We start from the raw sequence: 20,030 nt of genomic DNA on the forward strand, positions 1-20,030 counted from the left end.
CTTAGAAGTAGCTAGAATGCCTTCTTCAAAGAAAACAAACAAAACAACAAAAAACACAAAACCAAAAAAACCAAACCCAAATACAGGAGCTTCCCCATCAAAGTAGATCTTTCAATTTTTGACATAGAGTCCCATCACATTGATTCAAGGCCCCTTTTCAATCAAAACAGTAAAAACTTCCAACCATTATTGTATCAGCATCTTTATGAAACACACACACAGAAAGCTTACTTTAATGACCTATGAAATGTAACGTTATTTCACTTTTCTTCAATGCCACATTTCATCACTTATTCAAGATAGCTAATAATAATGGACACAAAGTGCATTTCTTCAATTGCCCAGTTTCAACAGCCAAGATTCACCAGAAATACTGGGCTCAGCGACAAGAGATGGTGACAATACCTATGACTTCTTCTGATAGCATTATCTCATTTGATTGGTACTTCAATAAGGAAAACAGTCAAGAGTCTTTTTAAAATATCAAGACAAGTGTAATACATAAAAGCATAAAATACATTTTAAAGGTTTTGACTGCTTAATCTGGTTGCACTACTACTTGTTTGCTAAACTCAGCATTCCTTATTATTAGAACCCCACATTGTGTGCTTGCTATTCAATACATTGCTATTTAGAGTCACCACCAATAACTTCAGAATCAGATCTTGTCTTCTGCAGAAATTTTATGGCTGATGATTCCAAATGAAGCTGCATGAAGTACAAACAAGAAAGCTTAATGTTCAGAAACTAGGGAAATTAGATCTAGAACACAAAGAAGCTAGAGTAGAAAGCATACATACGAATTAATAGGTCAAATAATGGAAATATGCAATCTTACAGAAATTTAGTGTGTTCAGATTGAAGTTCAATTCTAGCAACCTCAGTAAACTCTCACCCAAAGAGGATTTTCAGAAGGTGAATTGCTATAAGGTATTGCTGTAACATGCTATAAGGAACATAAAACTTAAATATAGGCCTTTTTGAGAAAGTATAAAATTATTCCTTTTCACCACGCTTTCTAGAACAATGCTTCATCTTAGAAACAAATACAAATTGAATAAATTAAGACCAGTTAACATTAATGTCACATTACATACATGAAATACTGGACTTGATAAGCTACCTCATATCACCTTGCTGTTCAGTTATGCAGGGAAAAAGAGGTAAATTATTTAAAATGTTTCACACTATTCCATGCAGCACAATTTTCTTTAAGAAAAAATAAAAAATAATCAGCTCAGAAAGGCTAGAGAAAGAAACTTAGAAACTTGTTTTGGTTTTCTTTACAGGAGACTTCAGACCACTTTCTCTGATTCTCCTCTGAAACTAGCCAGAAAATTATTAAGATTACTAGAATTTCAGGCCCCATTACTGCTTTCTCATTTTTTCCACGGATCACTGGCAAGCTGAGTAAGTTATATCCAGCAAGTCAACCAGAGAGTAAGAAATAATCAAAAAACAGGCCAATACCATTTCAGTGCTTTGTCATAGTCAAAACACCCATAATAATTTTCAGTTTAGAAAACAAAAAAATGCTCTTTACTATATGTTCTTCTATAATTGTCTTTTAAAGATTCAGAGATAATTTCTGAAAGAAAACAAAATCTTAGCATGTTTACTTAAATCCAAAAGGACTAGGAAAACCAAGCAATTCTGGAACATTCTCTCTAACATAGCTTCAAGGTTGAGCAACAGGGATTCACATCTCTACATTTGTCCAGAGACGCACAAAGTCCAAGAGTCTCAACCTTACTCTTCGACTGTATTTCCATGAAAGAATGGACTAATATTTACTAGAAGAAACTATATTTATTCCAACTGACAGCACAGATTTCTTGCTTGTCAGAGAGAAAAAGTGGATTTTTCAAGTATCATGACAGAGAATCTTTACACTTGCCTCCCAGAGGAAATGCACAAAAATCCTTCATCTCAACAGTTGTGCACTTAGTGTTAGGTTACACAAAGAGCATCCCTACTGTTTCTGATGAGTTATTTAGATAGGAATTTATAGTTCCCTGTGGGCATATCTGCATTAAGCATATGATGAATAACATTATATACAAACTTCACCTGCAATTTTAAAGAGACCTTGATGCTGGCATGATGCTGTTCTGAAAGACATTTACTTCCACTTTTAAAAGCAAACATAAAACAATAAAAAGAATGAAGCTTAAAATAACAGGAATATATTTTATTTGCCATGTTTTGCATTAATCAGGTAAGCAATACTTTTATTTTGCTGCTTTCCTTGACATTAATGCATAAGAAGACTTCTAACCAAGATGATAAGAGTATATGAGACAAATGAGGAACAGTAAAGGTGCAGCAAATTTTTTTTTTTAAATATCTGTGTTGATAACTCCAATTTAAAGTGTTTACACACAGGTAGATGTGCTGATTTTGGCTGGAATAGAGTTAATATTCTTCATTGTAGCTAGTAGGGGGTGATGTTTTGGATTTGAGTTGAAAAAAGTGTTGATAATGCAGAGATGTTACTGTTATGGCTGAGCAGAGCTTATGCAGAGTCAAGGCTTTTCTGCTCCTCACACCACCCCACCAGCAAGTAGGTACACAAGAAGCTGGAAGAGGAAACAGCCAAAACAGCTGACCGCAACTGACCAAAGGAATACTCCAGGCAACATGACATAATACTTGGCAATAAAAGCTGGGGGAAGAAGGATGGAGGGGGACATTCAGAGCGATGCTGTTCATCTTCCCAAGTAACTCCACATGATGGAGCCCTGCTTTCCCGGAGATGGCGGAACACTTGCCTGCCAATGAGAAGTTGTTTTGCTTTGCTTGCATGTGCAGCTTTTGCTTTACCTAGCAAACTGTCTTCATCTCAACCCAAGAACTTTCTCACTTTTAATCTTCTGATTGTCTCCCCCACCTCATTGGAGGGAGAGTGAGCAAGTGGCTGTGTGGTGCTTTGTTGCTAGCTGGGGTTAAGCCACGACACTAGATGTCCAATCTTTACACATTCAAAAATATTAATAACACTTAAATAAGTTTAACATGGTTAGAAAAGACTTACTTTTATTGTAGCAGGTTGCTAGTACACCTTTATCTGCAGGACTGGTACTAATGTGCCAAATTTCACCCACTTGATGAAGGAGAACATTTTTGTTTATAATGTTATTTTCATCATCAAAATCTATGATGTGAATCTGCAAATACAATAAAAGAGAACATTAGGGTTTCAAATGTTTTCCTGTGGGTCTTAATTATACACAATGACTGCACAGAACAATTTAATGTGAATTTTATAACCAATATCTCCTTTAATTAATTGTTAGTATAACAATTTAGTGTATCATTGACTTCATGCAGGATGCACTTTTCTAGAAGAACACAAGCAATTTCCCCATTTTGAGAGAATACCATGTTTATTCTTCTCAATTTTGCAACTTACAGCTTGAAGGTGATTTTTCATTTTATGGCTAATAGTAAATAAGCCACTCGTATTGCAATTGAACATTTCTTATAGCAATGAACAGAAATAACAACATTGCAATCCTTAGTCTAAATGTCTGCACCAATTCTGTATCCAAGTCATTGAATTCAAACATCCTACTAAGAAACAAGGGGAGAGAGGGGAAAAACCTAATTTCAAACTAACACTGTAAACTCAGTAAGAAACTTTTAGAGAGTTCACTTCAGCAATCCCACTATCTGTACTAAGATATGAATCCACAATACTTTTTTTACTATATGGAAAAATAAAATGTTGAACTGAAGGATGAAGAAAAGCAGTAATGTTTAAATATCTAGATAAAATTTTTAAAAGACATACAGCTAGCTTTGCTTTTTGTAATTTTGATTTTTGTTTGTTGCAGAGGTTTTTTTGTTTGCTTTTTGATGTGTGTTTTTTTAAATAGGACTGTGTTGCTCTCATTTTTCTCCCTATTTTTAGTTAGTTGTTTTTCTGTAGTTGCCTCACAAATGGAAGAAATTAAGAGCCTGACACAACATACAAAAGTAACTTCACTCATGGGACTAATTCCACTCAGCTCAACAGTGAACTAATAAAGAGTATAAAGCCCACAAGTTTTACAGAACTGTAGGGTCATTAAAAATTCATTGGCAAAGTTGGGTGAACAAGGAAGAGAAAGAACTGCAAAAGTTCCTCTAATGTTTTCTGCTAATGATCATGTTAATCATGTTGCTTTGAATACCTTATAAAGTGTATTTATCATATGGAATAGTGTCTTCACTAAATACTAAGGACAAAAGGATTTTCACAGAAAATGTACTATGGAGCTTTAAGCAACCTGGTCTAGTGGCATGTGTCCCTGCCCACACAGAAGGGTTGGAACTAGATCTTCAAGGTCCCTTCCAATCCAAACAATTTGATGATGATGATTCTACTAGAACAAAATACTGCATCAGTGTGATGCCATGAAGAAAAATATTTGCAGAAAGAAATAAAATAACTGACAGAACATGACAAATTTCACTGCTGTGAAATGTTATCCTTCAGTTCCTGAATCCTGATCTTTCTAACTTTTCTTGATGCATTGTAGAAATTAGCTTTACCATGGATTAGTGTGCAGAATATGGACTCCATAGACAAGGATACAGAAAACAGTAAGTATAAGTAAGCTAAGTCCACACAGAGAACTTTCTCAATATGACTGTAGTGTAATGGTTAATGAGACATGTAATCACAGCTCTTGTGGAACACGACCCTTGTGGAAAAAACCTTCTACAAGTGACTGGTTTTATTACCAGTAACTACACAAAGGAGTTACTAATCTGCACTCATTAGACTAGGAAAAATTCCCATTGAACACAAGCCTAAATACTGAGGAAAACACAGTAAGATTTGAATTAGAATAAATAACTACTTAGTTCTCCTCAAAAACTGGAGGAATTACTAATTTCTAAAGAAATTACTAAGGAAGGGACTAAAACTAATCCATTTCAATGCAAAATATATTTTTCTTCAATTAGGCAATCTCCATAACTGATTTTCTTCATCAAACACTCATGGGCAGCAGAGACTGGGAACTGTTTAAGTTTAACCAATGCCATGCTTTGTGACTACATAATTCCATGCATTAAGGTAACTCATTAAAGTAAGTATTTTGGGTTCTGAAACATAAGACTGAAAATAACTTAAGAGTTCTGAGAATGAGAGAGATCAGAACAGAATAAGCGATGTTTACTTCCATTACCTGCTTCCAAAGCATCCAGAAAAAGCAAACTAAGAACAGTATAAAACCCCACAGTTTAGCAACAATGAAAGTACTGAGAACAAAAGTTCTAGGAGTACACTGTGGAGAACACAGATCTTGCATCAAAAAGAAACTATTAAATAATTTACAGCAAATTATGAGGAACAAATGCCAAGTGCTACACACTTAATCTCAAATATTGACAGAACATAAAAATCTTAAATATTTTCCTTTGCTTTGAAATTTTAGTCTTAATTGCAAAAGATATTCACCAGATCTCCTATGGATGCCTAAATTGCCTCCTACAGCAACAAACCCCAATTAGGCAGAAGCTACCATGCTAGCTGTACAACTACTGCTCTTCCATTTGCACTACACCTGGCCATAACCAGAAGACATGTTCTGAACATGACAGCACTGCGTAAGAAACCTCTCACTGTGCAGTACTTGGTCAAGCACTAGAGGTTGCAAAACAAATAACAAGTTAGGTTAGGTAACTGAAAAAGTTTAAGCAAATCTAGAGAACCTACTGCTGAATTAAGCAATAATGACTTGAGGCCTAGGGCGCTTCTTGGGGATTAGCAACTAGCTGAGAGACGCTGACGGCTTGAGGCACAGCTGAAGGCAAATAACCCCCAAACATTTGTTAGTACCCCAGGAAATGTCCTGCATTTCTATTATTAATGTTACTCATTGGAAAAATAAAAGCATACTCCATAAAGTTGAAATATGTGTAAATCTTTCTAAAATAAAAAGTATAAATCAAATCAGCTTACCTAAATCAGAACATCTAAAATACTGCAGATGTGATGGAATATGAACTGATAAGTGAGAATCATTTTCCAGCTACAATTTTGCATTTTATTTAGTTAGCTGAACCAAAAAGTGAAACAAACAAACAAAAAACCAAATAAAAACCCAACACCTAGAAACCACAGCAGAAACCACATTATAACCAAATGTCTAAAGAACATCTGAGACAGCACAATCAAAAATATAATTGTGCATATTCATTTTTAATTAAGTTTGTCTGCCACCTCTTTAGTGACTGGTCTCATAACTACTACCTGAAATGTAAAGAAATGGAATCCCCCTTACACCTTTCAATATTTTTTGCCTTGAGCCTCATCCAGCATGACTGAGTAACAAACTCAAAACATTGCTGGGAATTGACATCTCACATGTCCCAGAGCTATTGTTGTGTTCATTTGTGCAGTCCGTTACAGACCAGTTTCAGAGAAGTTGATGACTGTATCCATTCTGGTGGCTTCTATGACAGGTGTTAGCCTTGGCTAACAGCCAGACTCCCTCCCAGCCACCTGATTTCCCCCCAAGCAGGAGAAGAGGAGAAAACAGAAAGAAAAGGAATGAGAAAGACCATGGGCCAAGTTAAAGACAGGGAGATTGCTTACCAATTACCATTGTGGACAAAACAGGCTTGACTTGGGTAAATTAATTAATTACAATTTTAAAAATGTAATTACTAATTTGGGTAGTGGGAAAGAAAAAGACTGATCTTAAACAAGCACCGTCCCTCCCCCATTTCCCAAGCTTAACTTCACTCTAGGCTCCTCTAACCCCTTCCAAGCAGTGCAGCGGGGTACTGGGCCGTGGTGGTTATGGTCAGTACACAGTATTTTCTCTCTGACACTCTTTCCACCTTACTCTTTTCCTTTGGTCCAGCGTAGGGTCTACATGGCCCATGGCTCCTTTCAGGAACATTCACCTGCTCCGGCGCAGGTGCTCCACAGGCTGCAGCGGATACCTGCTCCCCCATGGATCACCTCTGTTCTTCCTAACCTTAGCCTTACCTCTGTCTTCTCCTTCACTGTTTCTTTCTTTGTTCCCTCCTCCTCCTTCCATTCAGCATTTTCTCCCCTTTCTTAAATGTTTTCAGAGAGGTTCTACCAGGCTGACTTTCTCAGCTCTGTCCTGTGGCTGGTTCACTGGAAATAGCCATGCCTGGCATGGGCAATTCCTGGCCACTTCTCACGGAGGCCACCACTGCAGCAGCCCTGCTACTACCAAAGCCTTGCCACCTGTATGCAGTACAGTTTCCTAACTCTCCTGGCCTTGATATCTTTTTTCCGTGACATTTAGTCACAAAAATTCAAATTGCTGTACAATTAGAAGCATTGTACCCTTAACCTCAGAAGAAACAGCCCATAGAAACTGAGCCACAAAAGGTATTTTAGTTTAAATTACTGTTAAACTTACTATCAGAAAGGACATGGCTGATTGCCAATAATTAATAATGAGAAATAGTTTATGAAGCTTCATAGAACCGTGCACATACCAGGAGTGCCATTTGTGGCAATCAAGGCTTAAGACACTTGTTTTACTTTGCATCTCTTCTGTAGTTTAGAGATAGCTCCAGAGAATCGATAGATTTTAACAAAAATACGGCAGTTCCTTTACTAAACCAATCTGATTTAGTCACACAATGTAGAAGACCAATTTAATTTTCAGAAAATACAGCTTTCATTCTCCCACATGTGTTATCAGTATCTTTACATTTTACTCACAGAAGTCTTCAACTGGACTATCACTTAGTGTACAAATTCAACAAGGGGGTAAAGGAGGAGGAATACTATTAGAAGGTTTAAAAAAAAAAAGGAAAAAAATTACAACTGACGTTTGACAGAAAAATTACCTGATTATCATATCTAAGAGACTGCGTTCCAACCAAAAATCTTATTGCATCCGTTTCTGCTGTCTGAGGCGTTAAAGCTCGTGCCTAGGGAAGAAGAAAACCAGGAAAGTCCAATTAGTACAATCCATTAATTTCAGCAAAAATCTTGAAGCTTATGAATCAATTATAAGTAAGCATTAAATTCTTACAATCTTCCTGCCCTTTATGTCTATTTTGGTTAATATGTATTTTGTACGGCTTCTTAGAATTGGGAGGTGTGTGGAACATACAAGTACTAAATACTCTATCTGGCCTTCATTACAGCATACTATTCAATATTATAGCAGTTCTTCAAAACTCCTGCTGGAGAGATTCCAGAGTGGGTCATGAAGAGGACAGGCTAAGAAAGTTGGGGTTGTTCAGCCCAGAGAAGAGAAGGCTTTGGGGAGACCTTATAGTGACCTTCTAGGACCTGAAGGGGGCCTACAGGAAAGCTGTGGAGGGACATTTTACAAGAGCATGTAGTGATAGGATAAGGGGTAATGGCTTTAAATTTTAAGATGGTGGATTAAGGTTAGACATTAGAAGGAAATTCTTCATTATGAGGGTGGTGAGACACTGGAAGATGTTGCCCAGGGAGGCTGTGGATGCCCCATCCCTGGAAGTGTTCAACGCCAGGCTGGATGGGGTTTTGAGCAACCTGGTGTCCCCTCAACCCAAGGCAGGTTGAATTAGATGATCTTTAAGGTCCCTTCAACCTAAACCATTTTATGACTCTATTAATACAATAAATTTAGGACAATTTAGTTCTAGAATAGCAAATTGAAGAGATTTGATTTTTCTTAAATAAAGCAAAACAATCCAAGCCCTTGTCTGGCAGTAACAATAAGAACCAATGAATTTTTCAGAATAAGCTCTGAGCTCCCACAGAACGAATACTCCTTATCTTGCATTTGAAATGATTGATTCAGACAGTGTAATATTTTGCTTACAACTGAGCATTAAAAGTTAAAAAAAAATGCAATGAGCTAAGTATAGGCTAGTAGTGTAACAGTTTTTTGAGAAAAAAAAAAGCACTAGAGAACATGATTCAGTAAGTAGTTTGTGTTCCCAACCTACTCATATGCAGATCAGAGATAAGTGTGAAATCATACTGGTTTGTTTGTATTCTCCTATTTACGCAGCACTTATCAACAAGCCTAACCAGTGTTTCCAATTGACAGAAACCACTAAAGCTCACCAATATGATTGCAAAACAGCTTTTTTGTTTTTTGGTTTTTTTTGAACAGTTTGTATTTGCAGATCATTGGCAAGAGCTCCTTTTTATTTCAGATCTACTTTCAATTATTTTTTAAGAAAACACTAGAAATAAGCCCGCAGCTATGTATCACTTTCAATCAAGCAAGTTTCTGTTATTTCTCTAAGTCAAATAGAGCAGGAGACTGCCAGGATCTTCAGTAAAATAAAGAAATAAAGGGGGGCTTCACCCCCTTGAAAGCCTTTTGAGTAGCTCATATTATTCTGCTTTCAAAAAAATCCATCGTGTTATACACAAAGTCCCCAAAATAATGTCAATACATGGTAACATTTATGTAATCAGCTTCTCAATCTCTTCGTTAAAGTATTTTAAATTACTTTCCCTTTTTGCCAGGGAAATAAAAAATAATCAAAGGCCTGAGAAACATATTTGAACACATTTCACAACAAGAAACATAGTATTTTTTATTCTCTGTCATAAAAGACTACAATATCCATAGCATACAAGGTTCAAACTCAGCAAGTGTTCATAAATAAAAAGCTGATTCATAACAGAAATAACAATACAATGGACTTTAGTTGTCTCCTGCAGGAAGATAGGTCTAATTTTGCCTGCTTTGAATTACTTTTAGAGAAACACAAGTTATGTCAACAGATGATGAGGACACTGAGTACCCCTTGTGATGAACTACATAACTTTAATTTGGAGTGCTGTCAACATCAAGAAGAGTGCCTTAAGTTTGTCATCTTGTACTGTAACCTGTCAGAGCAGGTTGCAAATAACATCTTTCACAAAGCATCTTGCCTCATGACTGCAGCTAGCAAAAAGCTTAATATAATGAATAGATTAATTTAGACCAATAGAGCTTATTATTTTTAATAGAAGTCAGCATGCACAGAACACTAAACTGCATATAGCCCCAAAAAGAGTTTACTAACCAAGATATTGAAGTATAAATGGCTGTGATGCATAGAAAATACTCAGAACACACATCTGAAAGATGCTAAGTCATCCTTAGTCACAGTCATAGCACAGCCCCACTTAACTGATTCTTCTAGACAACGCAACATATACAATTAAATAATTTTTAAAGAAAGCTTATGATTAGGGAAAAAATCATTAGCCAACAAACATTGAAACATCATGACTCACAAAGAACCTTTTTGGTTACATGTCCAAATTTCATATTCATCAACAGCTCTATGAGGAAATGAATCAGGCAGTTCTATAAAATAGTAGCGATACAAAGGCAACTTCATTGTGACTGATGCTCTAACAAAATATTTTAACAGTCTAGAAGAAAGTTTATAAAAGCACAGCCAAAATTCCACTCTGCTAACACAAAGGAAATCCTGTCTTTGGAAAGCGAACACCAAATACTTCTAAATACCATACAAGTCTGCCAAGGAATCTGAACAAATCACTCCTCGTTACAGGCTTTTCAAAGTGCATTTATTTATTCCGTGTAATAGTTTGTAGCTTCCCCAATTCTCATTTATTCTGTTTGTGTTGCACACCATCACAAAACAGAAAACTAAAAGAATGCAACAACTACAAAGTCATCCCTGTGTTTTCAGAAAAAAATATATCCTATGGATGACAACAGATGCTGAGCGACTATTGCAGAGATGCAGCAAATAGCATCACCATGCCCCAAAGGCACTCCTGACTAGTACTCTGTACCTCATAGGGCAAGACACTCTGACTCACACTGAATCTTTCAATCTTTCAAGGTGAATAAAAAATCAATTTGCAGAAAAGTTAGGGCTTATGCAGAAAGGAAGGGAAAAATACCTGAGGGATCCAGTGTAAGGAATAATGCATATGCTCAAATACTTCAATACATTTAACGTGCTAATGAGAAATACTAGGTCCCACATGCCACATTCAAGAGACTTCTTTTTACTTAAAAGCCAAAAAAATACCCCCTGAAAAAAAACAAACCAAAACAACAAAGAACCAAACAACAACAACAAAACATAGTGGCCTGCTACAGTACAAGTAAAACTCAAATACTCTTTTTAAAAAACTTTCTAAACCAAGATATATATTCATACTTAAACAGAAATACAAAACTGAATGGCCTACAGTAATGGTCACACTGAAGTTCCATATGGGTAAGGGAAATAGAATCTGGACAAGCAAACATAACAAAAAGGCATTTTCATTTACTGCATCCTGAAGTACTTCAGAGAGCCATAAATTACATACCTAGAGAGAAACAGCCATATGCATGCAAAAATAAAAATTAAAGAAGCATTCACAATGCATCATCTGTTCCCAAGATAGCACAGCTGCCATGCTTTTAGTAGAAGAAGCAGAAATTCTGCATGAACTTTGACTACACTATACCACAGAAGAAAGAAAATAACACTAATCCCATAGTGAAGACCACCACCACTTTGGAGGAACAGAGATCAAGAAGAGAGGGGTGAGGGTGATAATGATTCACAGAAAGCTGAGTGTAGGAAGTTTTACTGGAAAATAAAAACTTAAATTATTTAGTTGGTTTATACATGATCAAAATCCTGTGTTAGCATTTCCCACTGCAGATGGAACATCTCAGATTTCAGAATTCACACCCCTTCCCAATATGTAAATACGTAGGTAATAAATTATATGGGAAACTTTTTATCCTGCTACTATTCCTACCATGGAAACTGTAACTAGAGCATTTATAACAGAAAGCAAACATTGCCTACCCCATTACCAGAAGACAAGTCTTCCCTTTATTATGTGCATTGAGGGATTAATTAGAGACAAAGCAACATGCCTGTGCACTGCTGCACAGATGTCCACACTGATTCTCTGACTGCATCACTTCTTTGGTTAGACATTTTGTGCTTCAATTTCCTTCACTAACTCAAAATGAAAGGATATTTGTTTAGCAAACTACTTTAACTCCTTCAGCAGCAGCACTTACTGCCCGCCCTTTCCCAGTCCATTTTCATTCTAACTCTACCATTAAAGTGAAACATGGAGGACTCCTCTGTTTAACCTGCAAAGAGAAACAGAACAAAGAAACAAACAGTGGATTAGTTTAAACTATCTAAAGGGAGAATATAGAGAAGACAGCTCCGAGGTGTCCAGCAACACGAGACAATGAACCTCTTTTGCAACATAGTAAAATTCAATGTAGACACTAAGAAAAAAAAAAAAATCACTGTAATGGCAGTCAACCACTGGAGCAGCATGGTCATCTATGTTGTGGAATTAATCAACCATGAAAATACTAAAAAGTCAGGGGACAAGGACCCTGAACAACCTCATCTATTGAATCTAATTTGAGAAGAAAAACACCAAAAAACCCAAACAACCACCAAACAAATATTGACTCAAAAGGAAGTTAGTAGGATGCTCCCAGAAGTTTACGTAGTCTTGTTTCCACGAGACAAGATACAGGGAACACGACCAATCTTTTTAACCCAGTGATGGCAATGGGGGAACAATTGCAGCTACCTATTAGATAAGTCAACCCAAACAAAAAAAAAACCACAACCAACAATAATAATTAAAAAAAAACAACCCACAAAAAAACCCCACCAAACAAAAAACTGCCACAAACTGTAAGGAATCAAAGGCAGGCTTGAGCAGACTTGATCAAATTCCTACTAAAAAAAATCCCACAGATGTACTCAATCAGGGGTAACACAGTCACTCAAAAGTTATTCCTGTCAGGCACACATGCTTAACAGATCCCACTGCATACACAGTAATTATGGTCAAAAGAATAACAGACTCATACTGAATTGAGACAAGGATTTGACACCACATAAGCAAGTTGCTCCCTTGTCTTAGAAACAGGTCCTTAAACACATCACACGTAAAGGAAAGGGACAAAGACCAAACTGCAAAACCACTGCAAAAATAGACATTTATTTACGCTGTGCAAAGGGCATGAAAAACCCTAGAATACAAACATGACAAACAGCAGTATAAAGATTAAGCAGAAGAAACTGCAATCACTGTGCCAGAATGCAGAAAGACTGACAACATGGCACCGTGTCAACGTCTACACTAAGCTCTGTGCGATGTTGTGTGAAGACCACTTTCTACCTTACCCTGACAATTTAGACCACCTGCAGGATAATAAAAACCTTCAAGAGAGAAATAGGAGAGAGCCTGCAGGACCTTTACAACAGCAAGAGATGATCCAGATGAACACAATAACAAACCTCAAAAAAATAAAGAAGGTTGGCTGAAATTGTGTGTTATGAAACTGCAATGCACTGAATCTCTACACATTGGTCATCAGCTCCCCTGAAACTTTCCCTCTCCATGTCTCTTCAAATACCAGCCAATTATATAAAATTACTTTTTTAGACTGTTACTGTTTAGTGGGCAGAAGAAAAATAAGATCAGTACTTCTTCAATACATTATTTTGTCTTGCTGATGCATGGCACTGGTTTGATAACAGCAAACAAAACACACATTGACCCCAGCATTTGAATATATATATTACATTTAATCACAGAATGGTTTGGGTGGGAAGGGACCTTAAAGATCATCTAGTTCCAACCCCTCTGCATGGGCAGAGACATCTTTCACGAGACCAGGTTGCTCAAAGTCTTGTTCAACCTGGCCTTGAACACTTCCAGGGAGGGGGCATCCATAACTTCCTTGGGCACATCAATCAAACAACAAATACAATCAACAGAGTTTCTGCAACATGTATCATTTGAAATTCATAGAATTAATCTGTACTAAGCAGTAAACTTGCAATACAAATGGTAAAGGACACAGTATTTGGCTTGCAGTTCCCAAGTCTGAATTTAGAGTTATTTGACCATCTGCTTATGCTGAAAACGAGAAATAGTATACTGCTTCTTTGGGGGGAGCAGGGGCTGAAGGGCTGGCTTTGGTTATGTCTCATTCTGGAGGCAAAATACAAGTTCCTCACCTTCTCAGAGAAGCCCCAGGCTGGTCATATGATTAATATTATTTTTTCCTTCTCATATAATTTCGATTTTCAAGTAGGTACACTTTGATCTTTACTTAAGTAGGACAGCCTTGTTTCACCCAACACAGTAGAAGACCGTCTATCATTGTCAGCAATAAATTCCAGTGACTCTATCAGTGAAGAGGCCAGCAGCACACATACACAGGTGACCAGTGCTCTCAGACAGCTGCTTTCTCCAAGTTTTCCATAGCACAAGAATTCTCACTACTGACCCTATTGCAAAGGCTGACAGATTCTATAAACCCTCACAGCAACAAAAGTAACCCTCACATAAGGCCTTGCCTGGCACGATCATCCTTAGAAATCCTTCCTTCACACTGTTAATTTATCATGAACCCTAATGTTAAAAATAATCTTTCAGTATTTTCTTCAAGCTCACATGATTGTATCTTCATATTGTCACTACTCTGTACCATACATCATATTACCAAAACCCTGCTAACTGCTTGAGGGTCCTAAAAGATCTTCCACCTGATCCACTTCATCCATTAAGTGGATCTTTGGGGGATTAATTAACAGATTAGTTTACACTTATCTACCTTCCCCCCCACAGTACCCCCCTGTCCAGTAAAACTTTAAACCTAACTGTTTTAGAATAAAGTTCCATAAGAAGTTCACCCAACTGAAATGGTGCCCTCAATAAGGGTCCTGAAGAGAGAGGCATACAGGAAAACTGAGTATACACACACAGTCCGGATTAAAATCCACAGGATTTAAAATCCACTGGCAACTAACCTTAGAAAAGAAAGACTGAGACAAAACCTAGGAGTTTTACTAAGACATTTTCAGTTTCTTTAACCAATTCAATTTTCAAAATAAATCTTCCAAAGACATCTCTAAATCTGTATCAAAGTTACTCTCTGCATTCTGTTCAGGCCACAAGAGCCCTCCCAGGTAAGAGAACTCCCCTGCTAATAGGAGCTATAGGCTCCACACCTGATCCACTCCCCTAACAGGGAGAACAGCTGAGACTGAGAGGCAGCATGTGTTTCCCTGGGAACTGCACAAGTGACACACACCTTCCTACAAAGTCCGCTTTCCCCCCTCCTTCTAATAAATCTATACTTGCTTTTGACTCCATCAAAGGTAGGTCAATTGAGCTATTCTCAATGCATACTGATATACATGTAAACACATTGTATGAGACCTGTGACCAGTCTATTTCAGTTGGTATTTTGCACTGCTTTAAGATTCATATTCTAAGAAGTCACATTTGGCTTTGGGGAAATTAAGTTTCACCTTACTCTTGCAAAGAAGTAAAGTAGTCCTAAAAATCAATAGCCTCTGTTCAGATTCATAAAACCTGTTAACAACTAACTGACAACACAGCACGGGCCCAATACAGCTTATTCAAGAAATACGACATGACTACAATGCAGTACGCAAACTCTGACAAAGCATTAGTGCACTTTTTTTAAGCCTGCGCCAGCCAGACCCCATCTCAGGGTGCAGCTGGAGGTGACTGTGTGCACTAAGGTCCTGCGGTCAGCCAGCAGCCTTCCTACTGTCCTTCCCTCCTGCTTGTTATGCTTCTCCCTTGCAAGCCTACGTACTTTTGACATGTAACATCTTTAGTGTGAGGGTGGTGAAGCACTGGCACAGGTTGCCCAGGGAAGTTGTGGAAGCCCCATCCCTGAAAGCGTTCAAGGCCAGGTTGGATGGGGCTCTGAGCAACCTGATGTAGAGGGAGGTGTCCCTGCCCATGCAGGGGGTTTGGATCTAGATGATCTTTAAGGTCCCTTCCAACCCAAACCATTCTGTGATTCTATGAACATGTCTGGCATGCTGAAATTCAGCTTAGTACTGTGGTATCCCTAAAATCTATTACAAGTGCCAAACAAATACTCCATAATTACCACTGTCTGGCACAGGAAATGTTCCTTCTCCCTGCCACCATGATGCTGGCTAGCTTCTGCATGCTTGTCAACAAGCAAGATGTAGACTGTTACCCCAGGAATCACCATGCAGATGAGCCAAGTACCTATCCTGGAAAGTACCTGTCACAAAGCTCATTTCCAAGGATACAAGCATCATCCAGTCAAGCTAATCTAAGGCAAATACAGTATTTCCAAATATTCAGTAGTGCTTATACAAAACATCATTGTTTAAACTCTCAAATAATAGGATGGGGAAAATTATAAAACATTGGAAATTAATCCTATTCAATACAGGGTAAATATACTGTGAAGTGCAGATTAGACAGTAAATACAGGTCAACTCTACACTGGAAAATAGGCAGCATATAATTTCACTAACAAAAAAGAGCACCTTTGGGACCCCATTTACTGCATTCTCCTAACTCAGAATATTGGTGAAATCTACCAAGGCTCCTTTTAGAGCAATAACCATGGGAATGTTCTGCAACTAAGTCCTGTTTGTCAAAATTAATTTATTTTTATGACAAGGCAACCCACCTACTTGATAAAGGGAAGCCAGTGGATGTAGTATTTCTGGACTTGAGCAAACCTTTTTGATACTGTCTCTCATAGTATTCTCTTGGACAAAAAGTCCAGCATACAGCTGGACAAGCGCACCATACGATGGGTGAACAACTGGCTCACAGGTTGAGCACAGAGAGTGATAATGAATAGCGTAACATCAGGCTTGGCAACCTGTCACTAGCAGGGTCTTGCAAGGCTCCATCCCAGGCCAAATCCTGTTCAACATCTTCATCAATGACTTGGATGCAAGATTTGAAAGAATTCTAAGCAAGTTTGCTGATAATACAAAACTGGGAGGAGCTGTCAACTCCCTCGAGGGCAGGCAGGCCTTGAAGAGACCTCGACAGGTTAGAGATGGGCAGTCACCAACCACACGAAGTTTAACAAGGGTAAGTGCTGGATTCTGCACCTGGAACTGGGCAACCCTGGTGGTAAGTATATACTAGGGAATGAGTGGCTGGAGAGCAGTGCAGTGGAGAGAGACCTGGGAATCCTGATTGATGGCAAACTGAGTATGAGCCAGCGGTGTGCCCCAGCAGCCAGGAGGGCCAACCATGTCCTGGGGTGCATCAAGCATAGCATTGCCAGCCAGTCAAGGGAGGCAATTGCCCCACTCTACTCTGCACTGATGCGGCCTCACCTTGAGTACTGCGCTCAGTTTTGGGCACCACAATATAAAAAGGACACCAAGCTATTGGAAAGTGTCCAAAGGAGAGCCATGAGGATGGTGAAGGGTCTGGATGGGATGTTTTATGAGGAGTGGTTAAGGACACTTGGATTATTCAGCTTGGAGGAGGCTGAGGGGTGACCTCATTGCAGTCCATGGCTTCCTCACAAGGGGAAGAGATGGGGCAGGTACTGACCTCTTCACTCCTGTGACCAATGACAGAACTCAGGGAATTGGCAGGAAGCTGAATTAGGGGAGGTTTAGGTTGTATATCAGGAAAAGGTTTTTCACCCAGAGGGTGGCTGAGCACTGGAACAAGCTCCCCAGGGAAGTGGTCACAGCACCAAACCTGCCTGAGTTCAAGAAGCATTTGGATGATGCTCTCAGGCACATGGTGTGATTCTAGGGATGCCCTACATAGGGATAGGAGTTGGACTCAATGATCCTGATAGGTGCCTTCCAACTCAGCATATTCTGTGATACTGCTGTTGCCCTGTATTCCTCATAATGATCCACAGCCACATCACTCAGGCCTCAATTCAAACAGCATCTCACATTTTCATTCACCACCCATTCCTCTGTAAAAAAAAAAAAAATCACACACCCTAAAATCCACACACATTTTGTATGTCTGTGAAACGTTCATATAGCTCACAGACACAATGAAGAAACCAAAAGCCCATTTAGGAAACCATGTTTGGTGTCATCTGATCATTATGAACAGCACAAAAAGAACGAGCTGCAGCTGTCCAGTAAAAGAGGAAATCAGGTAAAAAAACCCAAACAAACTAATCATGCAGAAAATATAATTAATCACTGGTTTTAATTTTGTTTTGCTGTTAGATGTTTAGCTTCCCCCTCCACCGCAGAAAAAAATGCACAAAACTGTTTCTCACTGTTACTTGGTAAAATTTTTTTGCACAGCAGTTACATAAGCTAAGTAAGTATGCATGGTTGTATAAGGGCTCAGGATTTGTATCTTTAATTTTCATTCTTATGTGTCAGGCCTGCAAGTGGTGTGACTCTTTCAAGTAAGACTTCCCTGCTCTACTAAGCCTTTTATTGATGAAAACTGGATTCAAAAAAGAGGAATATGTAATTGTTAATTATTCTACTTATGCCAATACACCAAAACAGATTTTGAACAATGAAGAAAAATTGCGCAGAAATAATTTGAAGTTAGTTGGTCGATAGTACCTGTGGGAAACAGTCCTTCAGCTCAAAAAAGAACTCTAGGAGGACTCAGCTTTATGTTCTTCCAAACCTTACCACATCACATAAGATAAAAGGCATATCTCCACAACTATGTTTTCTTTGGCAGTGCCCAGAGAGATACTCCTATTGACTGCTGGAGGCACATCAAACTTCCTAGTCTGCAATCTCTCATGTAGCTTCTAGATAACATGGTTTTGTGACAGACAATTGTTATTCATAACAGAATTAAGAGGATCTCTCCCTCTTTTAAAATACTTCATAATTTCAAAACTCAACTTTGAATATGCTTGTCATAGAGCTGAAATAAAGATTGGAAATAAAACAAACATAAAAAATAAAATTATTCAAGCCAGGCTGAAAAATTCATCTGAAGAGATGCTTTCACAATAATTCTGATACTGGAAAGAAGAAACAGTTGTGATGATCAAGCTTGCCATTATTGTCCAGCAACATAGAAGAAACCAGGCTTAAATCATAACATTTTTTATTAGATCTGGAGATGCAAGTTGGAAAAAAACAGATCGGATTTAGGTTTAAATGTCTCCATCAGAGCTTATTTCAGAAAGCACAGAAATGCTATTTGTTTTAAAACCACACTGACAGTTAATAGAGATCAGAAATAGACTCTTCATCTCTATGCTACTTCTCTAATTTAGCCATAAACCATAATTTCTTTCCCCACCTTCTCCAAATGATCTGTATTAACTTTAATTCCCTTTCAAGCTGCTGTCTTAGTCCTTTTGCTTTATCCTCCCACAAGACAGATACTCCTGTTATATATTTGGCAGAAGAAGAAAGCTTTGCAGAAGTTGTATGATTTGGGGATCTGGGGGGCACAGGTCCACAGAGGTGCCAGAAAATACATAGACTAGCTTTCTATAATTTCTAGGAGACTTATTATAGACTATCTACTAGAAAGAAGCTATGAATTTTATCAAGTACAGGATATATATTCTGTTCTGCAAAAGAAATTTAAGTCTAAGTTTAAGGAAATGAGTATGAGTTAATAGTATAAGTTATAGTACAGCATATGAGTTACAGCCATCTCTGGCCTATCACAAAGTTATAGTGTATTATCAGACTTCAGTAGATGCAACATTTAGTACAGGTGAATATTACACACTAGCTCCTATACAAGAGGAAACAAACAAAAAATACACACTTCACTAAGAAGATCTATCAGTGTGGTCAGGATTACAGAGCACACAACTCGGTAGTCAGGACACCCAAGCCTGTTACAAAGAACCTTCATATATTACTTTCCACAAGCACTTTGGTAAAGGTGCCTAAAAAAAATAATAAAATATATGTCTATATATTTATATTATTACTTTCATTGTAGAATGAAAACATTGCTCAGTGAGCCGCAGAAGATACACAGCACCTCCTATTACTGCTATAATGGCAACAATGATAAGCCAACTGTTGCCAAAGGGAACATACAATAGCTGAGCAGGACCCTTATAGTGGGAAAGAACAATAAATTAGGTTCCCTCTCACCCATCCAGCTACCTAGCTATTTTCCCAGAACGGGTAGAAACTTTATTAAATGCAAGACTTGTGTTCTTCTCTGAGGTACATTCCCAAGTTTGGCAGTCCCACTTCCTTGTAGCCATAAGCACTAATATGATGGAAAGATCTGTCCTATGGGACAAAAGCACAGACATGGAACCCACAGA

The 20,030-nt window shown here is 38.0% G+C and overlaps 1 protein-coding gene across 2 annotated transcripts in view; it reads right to left on the reverse strand.

Moving 5' to 3' along the window:
* EIPR1 (EARP complex and GARP complex interacting protein 1) overlaps positions 1–20,030 on the reverse strand; it is a 106,780-nt gene that overhangs the window by 86,008 nt on the left and 742 nt on the right. For both annotated transcript variants that reach the window (XM_051613957.1, XM_051613956.1), the window contains exons 2-3: positions 7,831–7,914; positions 3,035–3,167 (exon numbers count right to left, since the gene is read on the reverse strand). In XM_051613957.1, the coding sequence (XP_051469917.1) occupies positions 3,035–3,167; positions 7,831–7,914 (217 nt within the window). The remainder of the gene's footprint in view (positions 1–3,034; positions 3,168–7,830; positions 7,915–20,030) is intronic.

Source organism: Apus apus, chromosome 3, assembly GCF_020740795.1.
Source record: "Apus apus isolate bApuApu2 chromosome 3, bApuApu2.pri.cur, whole genome shotgun sequence".
NCBI classification, from domain to species: Eukaryota; Metazoa; Chordata; class Aves; order Apodiformes; family Apodidae; genus Apus; species Apus apus.